This window comes from Gossypium raimondii, chromosome 13 (assembly GCF_025698545.1).
Source record: "Gossypium raimondii isolate GPD5lz chromosome 13, ASM2569854v1, whole genome shotgun sequence".
NCBI classification, from domain to species: Eukaryota; Viridiplantae; Streptophyta; class Magnoliopsida; order Malvales; family Malvaceae; genus Gossypium; species Gossypium raimondii.
This window is the reverse complement of record NC_068577.1, coordinates 7,315,607-7,331,221: the sequence shown is the minus strand read 5'-3', so window position 1 is coordinate 7,331,221 and position 15,615 is coordinate 7,315,607. Positions and strand designations below refer to the sequence as shown.

Below are 15,615 nucleotides of genomic sequence, written 5' to 3'. Positions count from 1 at the left end.
TTATAATGTTATTAATTAGTCCAAATAGTAAATATAGTTACTTTTCGATTAATGCTGTCTATATAACTATGGGTTTTTAAAACATAAAAATAAATTATATACATAAATATATTAAAATCATGTAACAATAAATTAAATTAAAATAGATAATAAAATATATTCTTTTTAAAATTTTAAACCTAAAGATTGTGCAATTTTAAAATTTAAATAAGAAAATGAAGAGTTATTTAATATATTCTTTTTTTTAACTTTATAGTACTATTGTCTTGATCTCTTATATATATATATATATATATATATATATATATATATTTATCTCATGGCGGAGGAGGTCAGTGTTGGTAGTTGTAGAGGCTCATCTTCGGGCAAATAAAGAGAGATCAATAGAAGAGTAGGATTAGCCTTGACGGATTCGTTAAAATTTCGATGGGTGTTTCCAAGCGAAGGCGAGTATGAGGAAAATGGTGATGGCAATGATGATGTACCGCATCGATCTGTGGTAGACTCCAAAGAGAACGATAATCTGGAGCACTGTTTGATCCGCATTGAACCACGCTTTGATTCCTTCGACGTCGAAGCTCTTCAAATCCGTTGTGCACATAGAAGTAACTACGAAGTTCAGTGTTCTTTTGACCATTAGGAATGCATTTGATCTGTTAATCTAATAAATTATTTTGCTGACCATATTTTTGAAAGCTTGAATTTATTTGGTGTGTGATTTAATCACATTGAAGCATGCTTTTGGTTCTTTTAATTTATCTTATTTATATTGAAGCTAACCAGTTGTGATTTGGTAATCCTGTGATCACCATGGTAATGAAAATGTAATTAGTTTTTATTTGGCTTAGTGACTAATTTGACTAACTTTATAAAATAAATCATTTTAGTCTCATAATGGATGAAAATATTATTATTTTTTAACTTTGCTGATGTGGCATACATGTGGATTGCCACATAGATGACATATCAACATTAATTAATTTTTTAAAATTTAAAAATATCAAAAAATTATTTTAAATATTAAAAATTATTAAAATTATAGATTCAATATTTTAAAATTTTAAAAAAGTAATTAAATGTTGACATGTCATCCGCATAGCAACCTAAGTGTATGCACTGCCAGCAAAGTTAACAAATGTTCATTTTTCCCTCCATTTTTGAGTAATTTAACAAAAAAATGTAAGTTCAAGAGCTAAAAAAGACGAAAATTAAATGAATGGTTAAAATGACTTTTTGCTTGTATTTTCGTCTATATACACTTGTATTTTTCAAACAAATTGATTTAATAATAATATCCATTAATTACATTAATATCCTTTTTATATTGTCCTCAATGGTTTTTGTATGCGAAGCAAAATGGAAGAAAATATTGGCTTACTAGTTATCTAATATTTAACTAATACTAAGTGGTATTAAGTGATCGGATCGTCAGATAACCTTAAAAATGTTTTAGTCTAATCGAAAATGAGCAAATCGAATGAAAGACCGATTTGTCATTTATCAAGTCCAATTGGAGAGATAATTTTTCTTGAGCATCAGAGTGGATGACTCCCAAACGATAGAGACATAGATGTGACTGACTGGACAGACAGTACATCGGACATGACTTAAATAGAATAGATCCTAAATCCATTTATGCATTTATTCACTTGTGACATTCATAGGGTGGCATACATTAATCCTAAATGGATGATGGACTCCGTATGCATGACTCGTATACATTGATGAAAGTAAAAGCCTGAATTCAAATAGATAAGGAACTAAAAGCTAGTGCATTACGTATACGACTTCTGCAATATGTTGAGTAATTCACAACAGTGGAATTCATAGTCCAAGAAATAGGTAAATGATATCCTTTCATTGGCGTTACATGATAGATAAAAAGTAAACGTGGCCATGAATCATTTATCTTCGTGACTAATGACTTAATTACTATTTGATAGTAATTGACTTTTCATGATGGAAGATGTAATGGTTACCATGAGATAAAATAAGATTAAACGATTAAGTATATCCTACAAGGGTAACATGCTTATGACAAGGTCATCGGACGAGCACTAGTCGAGTAACTTTTGTAATGATATCTAATTAGGGAAAGCTCAATCACGATACTATAGTAGAATCACTTCGTGACTAAATAAGTTTATAATTAATAGATGAAAAGTTGGAGCATAATTATAGATCATTTGAGCCATAATTATATATGTCTAATCGGTCTCTAATATTATGTTTATTCGGGAATCTGTGATTTAATGATTGAATTGTTATTATTATATTGTATGATATGTGAATGTTACATGTCTATTGTCATAGTAATTCTAATAAACAGTTACTGCTATTACTACTTCTGCCCTATTGAGTACATATTAAGCATGTCTACTGCTACTGTTTAACTGAATACATGTTAAGCATGTCTACTATTTCTGAAATTTTCTGTTACAAGCATGTCATAATGCATTGCATGGGGTAAGATGATATGAACGGATGAAATAGTGACAGTTTAATAATCTACAAACACTAGTGGTTCATCCACAACTTAGTGGCGGTTCATCTGTAATCTTTTTATCTGAAAATATTGTGGTTTATGCACAATTTTTACTGACAGTTTATCTGCAAATTAGTGGTGGTTTATCCACAACGCGGCATGTAGGGATGGATGAGTTATTAGGAACTCTTATTGTATTGTGTAGCGGAGTTGGGTAGGATCCTTCCGGATAAACTGAAATTGCATTGCCATTCATAAGCATGTTCATGCAAAACTGTGAATTTTGAAATATTGTACTGATGTGTTGATCCTAAAAATCAATACTCTGAATTGCTATACAATTGTGATTATTCTAAGAATTGTTAGTTCGTATGCTATGTCTACTGTTTTACACTGATTTTCTTGTGAAAAGACTCACACTAAGCTTCTTAAAGCTCACCCCCTATATTTTCCATCTTTACAGATAATCCTCAAGGTTAAGGCGCGAACTTGGCATTTGGAGGGCTTAGCTTGGATAATTTTTAAATAAAAGTATTTTAGAATTATTAATTGAAATTTCTGTTATTTGGAAATTGTATTATTTTATTTGGACTCTAACATGGGACTTAGGTTTTGGGTTTATTTTGGCATGCATAGAGTTATAGTTGTTTAGATTTTTGAAACTTGGATAGTAAATTTATGATACATGAAATCTGGTTTTTAATTAAAACTATGTCAAATATAACTTTTCAATTACATTATTATGTAAATGAGATTTAAAAAACATATGAAATTGGAAAACAACTTTTGCAAAGTAATCATTAAAATCAACCAGCTTTTTGAAAGAAACTATACCTTTTGGAAACACAATAAGTTTTTCTACTTGAGTAAACAAATGTTTTAAAAAGACTATTTTATAAACTCTGATAGTTTTTACTAGGTCATTTCAGTGACCAATGTGATCTTTTGAATTCGACCGTAACGTCTAGGCAGGGTGAGGGATGTTACATTTGGTGGTATTAGAGTCAAATTTTCAAAACCTGAATTGTGGAATTTTGAATGAGTCTATATGCATGTCTTAAAAAGGGTATTTCGGGATAAACCATGCCACAAACTTTTAAAAAATAAAATTATTTAAAGAAATTAAATACGAGACTCTGATGATGATTTTGGCTTAGTTACTGTTATATCTGAAAGTTGTAGACAAACTCTCAGGAAGAATAACAGTTGTTTATATCTTTTTGGAAATTGTTTGTGAAGTTATTGTAGTTAGTCTTTTGGGATAGCCTGTGGTAGTGACTAGGATTTTCAAGAGAAGCTCGTTGGAGGTTTAAGGAGAAGTATTTCCTGGAACTGCATTCAAATTAGAGTTGTGTAGCGAAAGTGTGATGGTTGGTTTAAAAAAAGGGATAACTGATTTTGTGGCTAAGCAACTGGCATGTCAGCAAGGAAATTTCAGGGACGAATTTTATTTTTAAAAGGGAGAGTTGTCGCATCCCAAATATCGAGTTAGTAGAATTGGGTTTGTGAAACCGAGAGTGGTCACGCCCCGATTTATTAGGTTATCATTGTACATTTGTTCAAAAGGAAAGTTATTTGCCTAAAGGTTAAGAGTTAATCCCCCTTCCTAGAGACCTTAGGTTCGAGCTGCCTCCCTCTCATATTTTTATTATTTTTGATAGCCCAATTGTGACACCCCAAAATATATGTATAGTTCCGTGTCTAAATTAAGCAACAAATGAACTTAAGGCTTAATGGTTAAGTGTTAGTGCCCTTTCTTAGAAGTCACAAGTTCAAACCCCTCATTCCCCTTTGATTTTTGTGAATTCGGCAAGCCTTGGGGTAAATTGTATGTGCCACCCCTAGGGTTTACAAACTCTAGGCATTTAACCAATTCTTTCCTAATTAGATTCTACATCTTGCCTCTTTTCAAAATCTATTAGAAATTTCTCTCCATCTTCTTTTTCTTTTCTTTTTCCTCATCTTTGAACCGTATTTTTCATCATTAGGTTGTTAATTATTTTTCTTTCCCCTACCAAATCATTCTGTGTTCGTTTAATTTCTATTGGTATTTAGAATCATCATCAATAAACACTCGTTACCTTTGCCCAGAATCGATAAGTACACTTCGTCTCAATGAATAGATCTTGTATATCCATTTAACTGATTTCTTTCAGATTTTTGCGAAATCCCTACCGTTGAATTTAACATATGAATATTTGTATGGTTGTCATTTGAAACACGGGTCTAGGCGAACCGGACCAAAATTGATTGTAAGGAACGTCAATTTAACCCATGGTGAAAGGTGTGTGAGTCTTTTCCATGAATTGGTGGTTATTGTGTGTAGGCTTAAAGTCACATGGACATGTAGACTACACGAGTTGACCGCATGACCATGTGCCCCTGAAAATCATAGGGTAGTTCATCTCCCATACGACCTCAATCATTACTCGGCCTGTCGCACAACCTTGTCCTTCATGTATAGTAAATTATCAATTTCCACAAGACATCAAGCTATTACACGGTCAGGCCATACAACCGTGTGATCTCTATTTTACAGTTTCACCCTAAAATTTTTGAATTTTTTAATTTAGTCCTTATATAGTCCTTGAATTATTTTTAAGGTTTTTATTCACTCAATTAAGTCTCTGATGTTATTTTTGTTCGGGAATATGTTATTTAATGATTGAATTACTACTGTTATATTGTATGATATATTAATATTACATGTCTACTATCACTGTAATTTTGATAAACCGTTACTGCTATTATTGTTTTTGTCCTACTAAGTACATGTTAAGCATGTCTACTACTACTGTTGAAGTGAATACATGTTAAGCATGTCTACTATTTATGCATTGTTCTGTTACAAGCATGTCATAATACATTACATGGGGTGAGATGATATGAACGGATGAAATAGTGACAGTTTAATAATCTGCAAACACTAGTGGTTCATCCACAACTTAGTGGCGGTTCATCTGTAATCATTTTATCTGAAAATATTAGTGGTTTACGCACAATTTTTACTGACAGTTTATCTGCAAATTAGTGGTGGTTTATCCACAACACGGTGTATAGGGATAGATGAGTTCTTGGGAACTCTTACTGTAGTGTTTAGTAGAGTCGGGAAGGATCCTTCCGGATAAACTGAAATTGCATTGCTATTCATAAGCATGTTCATGGAAAACTGTGAATTTTAAAATATTATACTTATATGTTAATATGAAAAACTGATACTCTGAATTGCTGTACGATTGTGATTATTCTAAGAATTGTTAGTTCGTATGTTTTGTCTATTGTTTTACATTGATTTTCTTGTGCAGAGAGTCACATTGAGCTTCTTAAAGCTCACCCTCTTTAATTTCCATCTTTACAGATAATTCTCAAGGTCAAGGTGCGGACTCGGCATTCGGAGGGCTCAGCTCGGATGGATTTTAAATAAAAGTATTTTATACTTATTAATTGAAATTTTTGTTATTCGAAAACTGTATTATTTTATTTGAATTGTGACATGAGACTTAGATTTAGATTTAGGGTTTATTTTGGCATGCATGGCATTATAGTTGTTTAGATTTTTGAAACTTGGATAATAAACTTATGATACATGAAATTAGATTTTAATTAAAACTATGTCGAATATCATTTTTCATTTGCACTATTATGTAAATGAGATTTGAAAAACATATAAAATTAGAAATCAATTTTTGCAAAGTAATCATTAAAATCAAGCGGTTTTTTGAAAGAAATTTTACCTTTTTTATACACACTAAGTTTTTCTACATGAGTAAACAAATGTTTTAAAAAGATTGTTTTGTAAACTCTAATGGTTTTTACTAGGCCATTTCGATGGCCAATATAATCTTTTGATGTAAATTTTCGAATTCGATCGTAACGTCTAGGTCAGGTAAGGAAGGTTACAAGATTCATAATAATATAAGAATTTTTTATTTTATTTCTCATACGTTCATTATAAAAAAGGTACCAAATATGTTTTCATTATTGAAAAAGAAATTGTTTTATTTTCATAAACTAAACAAGGTACCAAATACTCGCCTCAAATGATAAATGTGAAATTTTATTATTACCTTCTTTTAAATAGCTCTCAAATATAAATCTATTATCTTGGTTTAGATCCATATTAATATATTATTTTATATCTCATATTCGAGTATAAAAAGGTATCAAATATGTTTGCATTACTAAAATAGAAATTTTGTATTTTCATAAACCAACCAGACTTCCCATTTTCCATTCTTCCTCAAATCTATAACAAAGAAAATGCAATCACAAATTAGTCCAATAATATATAAGATGAACAAAATATAAAAAAAACATAAATAATAAGAAAGCACATATAACCTAATCAAAACTAATGAAAAATTATTCCTAAATCCTAAAATCAAATAAAATAAGAAACAAATAACAATAAATATCTTGATTAAATTTTCCAAATAAACATTCAAATATATATAGTGAAATAATTAATACTTATATTTTTAAAACCTCACCTTACCAAATAAACGAAAATAATAACTATAGAAATCTTAAAAAATATTTCCAAATAAACACTAAATATATATGGTAAAATAATTAATCTGAAATTTTCTAAAATCTTACCTTACCGAATATAGAGAAATATTATTTCCAAAGCAACTATAAATTTGATAATAATTTCTTAGAAGCATTCACACAATCAAATACTTAGGAAAACACAAAATTAAACAAAAAAATCATGAAGAAGTCTATTGCCATCTCCATTCTTTGTACTCTTCTTTGGTTAGCTTTACTTTCTCCATCCGAAGGTATTTTATTATTCTACAATTAAAAAATAATGAGATTAATTAATGATTCCACATACTAGAATAAAAAGATGAGTATATTTATATTCAATATTTTAGAAATGAATTGATCAACATAAATAAAATCAAAACAAAGAAATTGTTCTTTTTTAGAGTGTTTGTGTTTGTGCTTATTGTCGTTATGTTGTTGATGTTTTTAGGTGTTGGATTTTGTTTGCCTTTTGTTTCACTAACCCTTCTGTTAGTTCTCTTTTGGGATTTTAATAAAATATTACTTTGGCTGAGAAAAAAATGGATGATAAAATTTAATTGTTTTGTGATTTTGTTGATGAAATTTAGTGGAATATGCTTTGTAGGGGATCCCAAGTTTTGCCCAACAACAATGCAAATATCAGGATCATGTGGTCCCAATGGAGCTTTCGAATGTTTTGAAGCCATTAATGCAAAGTATGGAGCTTCCGCAATGGCGCAAAGGTGTTCTTGTAAAGATTTGTCTGCTAATGAACATCTCTGTCAATGTTATATTGTTTGTCAATAATTGTAACTCTCTTTGAACCTCACTTACGAGTTGTCATAGTAAAATAAGAACTACAATTTAAAAATACTTTTACTCGGTTTTATTATCCAATGTCTTTTTACCATTATTTCAAAATAATTCACAAAAATATTCATTAAATACAAAATTAAAATAAATAATAACATAATTAAGCTATGAATATGACCTACTTTTAGAACCGATATACATTGGGTTTGAATTTAAGACATTAATAATGTTTAAATTCATAAATTATCGATGAATTAAATTAATAAATAGTTTATAATATATAATTTAAATATAAAATGATTAACCTATTCAACCAATTAATATTAAGTCAATTGGTTTAGTGTGACGCCCCAAAATCTTGAGGGTTAATTGAAATAATTAATTAAGAAATGAATTAGGCTTGATGGTTAAGTAGTTAGTGCACTTCCTCGATGTCTTAGGTTTAAGCCACTTCTCTCTTATATTTTTCTCTTTTTAATTTTAGCAAATTAGTGTAAAAACCACACTAAAATATATATTGTTAGGAGTAGAAACTAAATAAGAAATAGGCCTAGGCCTAATAGTTAAACGCTTGCTTCTCCCCCCTTGCATATCTGAGTTTGAATAGCCCAAATTCCCCTCTATTCCCTTTTATTTTTGGTAGTAAGGGTAAATTAACATGCAACCCCCTAAAGTTTTAAAACCCTAGTTATTTAGCCATTTTCCTAATTACATTTGAAGTCTTGCTTTCTTTTCCAAATCAATTGTACATAGATTATTAACAGTTTAATAAACTGACCAATAAGAACAAATATCTTCTCCTTAGGATAGACGACCTATTTGATCAATTTCGAGGTGCAATAGTGTTTTCCAAGATAGATTTAAGGTCGGGGTACTATCAACTAAAAGTAAAGGAGGCAGATGTGCCCAAAACCACATTTAGGACCCGATATGGCCACTATGAATTCCTTGTAATGCCTTTCGGTTTAACCAATGCTTTGACCGCCTTCATGGACTTAATGAACCGATTGTTCCTACCCTTCCTTGATTAGTTCGTCGTTGCGTACATCAACAACATCTTAGTTTATTCTAAAACTGAAATCGACCATGACAAACACCTTAGGAAAATATTCCAAATTTTCTGAGAAAAGAAATTATATGCCAAACTAGGTAAATGATCGAGTATTCTAGCTTAATGAGGTTATGTTTCTAGGACATGTGGTATCCATAAAGGGTATCCAAGTAAATCTAAAAAAGATATAGGCCATCCTAGAATGGAAACAACCCAAAAATGTTTCCAAAATTTGAAGTTTCTTTGGTTTAGTTGGGTACTACCGTATGTTCGTTGAAGGGTTCTCCTTGATAGCCGCACCACTAACTAAGTTGTTAAAGAAGAATGTTTGGTTTAAGTGGAAGGATAATCAATTAGCAAGCTTTGATAAGCTAAAGGTTGTGTTAACCCAAGCTCCCATGTTAATTCAACCTGAACCGATAAAAGAGTATGTAGAGTATAGCGATGCATCCTACATTGGCCTTGGATGTGTGTTGACGCAAAGGGGAAAAGTAGTTGCCTATGCATTAAGGCAGTTGAAACAACATGAGTGCAACTACCTGACCCATGACTTAAAGTTGGCAGCAATGGTATTCGCACTGAAAATTTGGAGGCACTACTTGTATAGTGAGAAGTGTTATATCTATACCGATCATAAGAGTCTTAAGTACCTTCTCACCCAAAAAGAATTGAACCTGAGGCAATTGAGGTGGATAGAACCGTTAAAGGATTACAATTTTCTAATTGAATACCACCCCAGAAATGTCAATATAGTGGCAGACACTCTAATTAAGAAACAAATGACTGATTTATGAGCAATGTTTGCTAGGCTAAGTTTAGTGGATAATGGAAGCTTACCAGCTAAACTACAAGTGAAACCCACCTTAGCCAATGAGATCAATGCTAAACAATCCTTAGATGTGTCCTTGTTTCCACGAATTAAACAAGTGGACGACGACAAAACAGAATATTTCGAGTACAATGGTGATGGTATTTTGTATTTTAGAGGGAGGTATTATGTGCCAAACGAAAATAAACTAAAATATACCATCCCAGAGGAAATAAGATGTATCAAGATGTAAATAAACTGTACTCGTGGCCTGGACTGAAACAGCACGTGACAAAATTTGTAATTAAGTGTCTAACGTGTCAAAGAGTGAAAGCTAAACATCAATTCCCTTTTGGATTATTACAACCAATCAAAATACCTTAATGGAAGTGGGAGCGAATAACGATGGACTTTGCTAGTGGGTTACCCTTAACACCCGCCAAGAAAGAGTCAATTTGGGTAATAGTAAACCGATTAACTAAGTCATCATATTTCTTACCTATCCGCACGGATTATTCTTTGCAAAAGTTGGCTAAGTTATATATTTCAAAGATTCTAAGGTTGCATGGGGTTCCCGTATCAATTATTTCAGATCTAGATCCCCATTTTACATCTCGATTCTAGAAAAGGTTTCACAAGGACTGGTACTCGTTTGGATTTCAGTACTGCCTTTCATTCACAAACTGACGAACAACCTAAATGAGTCATTCAAATATTGGAAGATATGCTAAGAGGTTGCATCATCAAATTCCGAAGTAGTTGGGAGGAACATTTGCCTCTAGCAGAATTTGCCTATAATAATAGCATCCAATCAAGTTTAAAAATGGCACCTTATGAAGTCTTATATGGTCACAAGTGCTGAACACCACTATGTTGGACCAAACTAGGTGAAAGGAAAATTTTGGGTCCAGAAGTGGTACAGGAGTGTAACACCTCAAACCCAACCAGGAATATTCGGCCTGAATTCGGCGTGCCACATTAGCCCAAAATGACTCTCCGTTAACTCTCAACCTAACCTTCAGCACACCACTTATACATAACACATGAGCATAGTGTTAATCTTCAACAAAGCAACATCTTCAACAAAGCAACGGAAAACACACTTACATAAAACACAAGGGTTTGCATGCAAAATACATTAGAGTTCATAACCATGCGAAACATAAATTTCAAACACTTCAAGATATTTATAGGTTCGCAACACACTTAAGCACTTCATATAACTTTCAAACTTAGCTCATATACCTTAACAACATAAGGGGTCATAAATTAGCGAAGAAACATAATCCCACATATTATTATAGGCTCGCATAAAAACATGAGGTCACACGAAAACATGTGTTTGCATGACACAATAGTTCGTATGCAGAGAAACCAAACTTAAAAAAACACTATGGCTCGCTAAACTCTTTAAAGGCTTATACACCCTAGTTTCACCAAGGAATAGACTTCGCAAACAAAATAAACATGTATGCAAAATATTATCACATTTAAGTAGGGTTCGCATAAAAATATGGGTTTGCACACATGTAAGGGTAGGCATGTAACAAAACTAACATAATAGGGGTACGCAAGTAAATATAACATGTAATAACCAATGTTTCGCATGTAAATAATGCAACACTACAAGGACACACAATTAATTTAAGCAACATATAGGGATCGCTGGACAAAAAAACAAAATGGATGAATATCATCAATTTATTAATGATAAAACAGAAGGAAAAATCCATAACATGGTTCGTAGAAATAAAATAACTTAACAACAGAGCAGAGTGTACTTTTATACTTAAGAAAATTATTTGATAATCAATTTAACATTGTAACTATCGTTCAAAACAACATAGCATAAACCCATCGCCCATTTTTATGGTTCACCCGTATCAGTCAGGTGCCTTGCCAAATCATCGACCTCACCTATGCCATCCACAATCTACTTACCTAAGAAGTAAAGGAGGAGTGGGTGAGTTCAGGGAGAACTCAATGAATAATTAGAAACCATTAGGTTATGATTAGAAATAGTATTTGAAAACAATATAAAAAAAACTTAGTTGAAAAATGGTTTGCGTACTGGGTTCGCAGGTGAGGATGCGAAACCCAGTTCACATTTGAAAAACATATTTTAGCGAAACAATGCTTACAAATCCTTCCTTTTGAATTTTTTTAAAAAGGGGGATTGCATCAAAATCTTACGAAACCATATTTCTTTTCAAAAACAAATCTGAATCTTAGTTTATAATAGAGTTGCAAGACCAACTCACACATAACAAAAATCACGAACAGAGTCGGCCTTAGTCGCATGATTGGTTCGCCAAATAGAAGACATGTCTCGTTGAATAAGTTAAATCCAACCTAGCTCCCAATAAGCATGTAGAATGAGACACATCACAAGTCTCACAAAAGCCCATGCTCTCAAGGAGCACACAGAGTGAGGCTCACAAAAGCTCATGCTCTCAAAGGAACACACAGAGTGAGACTTAACATGGGTGAGTACACACACTATTGGTATACCATTCGGAAGGCTCACTAAAGAGCTCACTAAATAGAAAGCTTGCAATAAGGCAAAGATAAATAGAAAGCTTGCAATAAGGCAAAGCTAAATAGAGAGCTCACACAAAGCAGAGCCAAATAGAGAGCTCGTACAAAGCGAACTTAGCAAAGAGCTCGCATAAAACAGAGCCAAACAGAGAGCTCACACAAAGCGAACTTAACAGAGAGCATGCATAAATCTGTGCTTTAAAAAATCCAAAATTGTTTTTTGAAAATAGATTTTCGTAGCTCCAAAAACAAAGTATCAGTGGTCTTCCAAAAATCTTACTTTTATAACTTTTTTTTAAATCAGAATTCTTTTTAGAAATGTCATAACGAATTATCATATCCCGAACATAATCGAAATAATCTTAGACCACTCACACTTTTGAAAACTTAGTAAGGAACATACTCATAACGGAACTTGATCACTTAAAAAAAATGAGGAACTTAAACGATTTTAGCTTTGCCTTTATCCTTGCTAGAAAAAGGTTTGGTTGGTTTGCAACAAACAAATATATTACTAATTGAACATTCAGAATTCACACATACATGCAAACCTATATCTAATGACGATCAACCCTAGCAAGACAAGAACTTAACCGAATTGCTATAAATAGAATTTCAGAACAGAAACTTGACGATAGAATATTTAGTGAAGATTTTCACTGAATCAAGGGTCTTATTTATAGACCTAAGAGTCTTATATACACTAATTAACTTTTTCCTAATTGGAGTCTGATTGTATCTTTGACCGGCGAACCTAATTCGCACTTTGACTGGCGAACATAGTTCGTAACTTACTTGGAGAATACACACTGACGAACCCTTAACTCACCAACACATTAGCAAACCTTCCTCACAGTGAAACTAGCGATCCCCTTACCACTTCATTTGTTGTACACTGGTGCTCAGCAAACACCCTTGCTGAAACTTCATTGGCAAGCACCTAGTTTGCCTGAAACTTGGCAAACACCCAGTTTGCTCCATTTTTTGCGATCCCAATTCACTGGAACACTAGCGAACCTTACTCTGCAAGGCCAAAAACTTTTGGCCCCGATTTTGGGTTGTGACAAAAAGCCTAAAGGGAAGATAAGATTAACTCATGATAGACTGAAAATGGCTTCAAATAGGTAGAAGTTGTATGTAGACTTAAAGAGAAAAGACATTGAATACAATGTCGGAGATCAAGTGTTCTTGAAAGTATCCCCATGGCGAAAAGTTTTGAGGTTCGGACGAAAAGGCAAGGTAAGTCCTAAGTTCATCGGACCTTATAAAATCCTTAAGAGAGTCGATCTAGTGGCATATCAATTAGAATTACCTCCAAAGCTAGACCGAATTCATGATGTCTTCCTTGTCTCCATGTTGAGACGATACCAATCCAATCATTCCCATATCATCCCAATAGAAGAGATTGAAGTGAGATTGAATTTATCCTTTGAGGAGGAACCTGTACAAATTTTAGATCACGAGGTAAAGGTTCTTAAAAGGAAACGAATCCTTCTTGTAAAAGTTCTGTGGCGGAACCATGGCATGAAGGAGGCCACATGGGAACCGGAAGAGATGTTCCATCAACAATATCTGTAATACCCCGAAAATTACTATAGTAAGAAAGTATGTATCCTTGATATAGTAAAATAAGGAAATAAAGTGACAAAAAAGGAAATTTTGAGTTATGGCAACATTGGGAAGTATGTTATGATATATTAATTCAAGAAAGGATTCAATCGTAAAAGTGAGAAAAGTTTTGTTGACCAAGAGTAAATACTCAAAATTTGAGAGGGTAAAGTGTAAATATGAAAAATTTGAAGGACCAATAGTGAAAATATTTTAAGGGTGGAATAATCTAGAAACTAAAGAAAATGGATGAATTGGGACCAAATTGAATAGGTGAAGAATTATGAGGGACTAAATCATAATTTTACCAAATTAAGTGATGACTCAATGATGGAATTTTAAAAGATCATAAAGGGAAAATGGTCAATTAGAAGAAAGATAAATCTAGAAGTAATGATGATGTTGGAGATATTTTAAATTAATTAATTAATTAAATATTAGTTTATTAATATTTTAATTTAATTTTAAATGATATTTTATTATTTTATTATTATTCTATTTAGTATATATGTGGAAGGAAAGATGAAGAATCATCGCCTTCTTCCCATGCATCCAACGTATGAAGAGAAAAGAAAGAAAAAACTTTCTTTTCTTTACAATTTGGTCCTTTCACTAAATACTCACCATTTTCACTTAGAAATCAAAAGAATTTCCATATCCATCAAGAGAGAAAGATAACAAGGAGACTATGGGGAGCTAGAACATCAAGTTAGATTAAAGAAAGAGAAGCTGGAGGAGAAAGAAAATCAAGTTAAAGGTTGAAACTAATAGGATAAGATAAGAACATCAAGATTTCAATATATTTTTAAGTTTGATATTATTGAAAAAGCATGGAAATGATATTATAGTAGAGTTTTCTTAAATAAGGTCTTATGTTCTTGATATATTAGTGAAGGAAATAAAAGAAAGTGGTGGGAAATATTATAGAGAAAAGGAATAAGGAGTTTTAAACTTAGTAATCAACATCTTGCATTAAAACAGCTTTTGGACAACAACGGTAGTCTAACTTTGAAAAATCACCAAAATTGTGGAAATCAAATTAGAAATAAATAAAATATGAAATTAAATCTTAATAAGTCTAGTTTCTTATAGAAGAAACGATGTAAGCAATAGAGTTGTAAATCATGATATATAATAAATTTTGTGAGACAAGGTCAGAATGATTTCGGGTTCCATTGTTCTGACTTTGGAAAATCATAAAAAATTTTAGAAAAATAATTAATGGCTTAAATTTATATGTTTAAATTCTTAATGAGTATATTTTCAATATAAACAAACACTAACATCATCTTAATCATGTACGATGATATAATTATTTTTTAGTGAAGAAGGGTTGAAACTGTCAGACAGTAGAACATGGGTGACTTTAAAGAATAAACTGCACTTATTGGCTAAACCATAAATTCTGAAAATTTTATGGCAAGAAGATATGTGAGTCTAGTTTCATATAAATATATAGGATCTTAATTCGGAGTTCCGTAGCTCAAGATATAAATAATTTAGTAACTATGACTCAAGTGGATGACTTTGAATGAACATATAAATAAATAGTGAAATTATAGATAATGTTACATATAAGCATGTTATATGCATTAAGGATGTAGAATGGAGAGGAGGAGGAAAATATATGATTATTCAACTAGCACGAGTTTTCATTAAAAATGGCTAATTTGCATGTTTTAGGTTCGGGGACTAAATTGAATAAAAGTAAAATTTTAAGGGTAATTTTGTAAAAATATCAAAAAGTGACCAAATTGAATGAAATGAATTGTTTTATTATTTAAATTAATAAATTGAATG

The 15,615-nt window shown here is 31.8% G+C and overlaps 1 protein-coding gene across 1 annotated transcript; it reads left to right on the top strand.

Moving 5' to 3' along the window:
* Positions 1–7,169: 7,169 nt before the first annotated feature.
* Positions 7,170–7,870, top strand: LOC105781096 (putative defensin-like protein 234). Its single transcript, XM_012605674.2, has 2 exons — positions 7,170–7,269; positions 7,623–7,870. The coding sequence occupies exons 1-2, from the start codon at positions 7,200–7,202 to the stop codon at positions 7,802–7,804; spliced, it is 252 nt and encodes an 83-aa protein (XP_012461128.1). The 5' UTR covers positions 7,170–7,199; the 3' UTR covers positions 7,805–7,870.
* Positions 7,871–15,615: the final 7,745 nt, after the last annotated feature.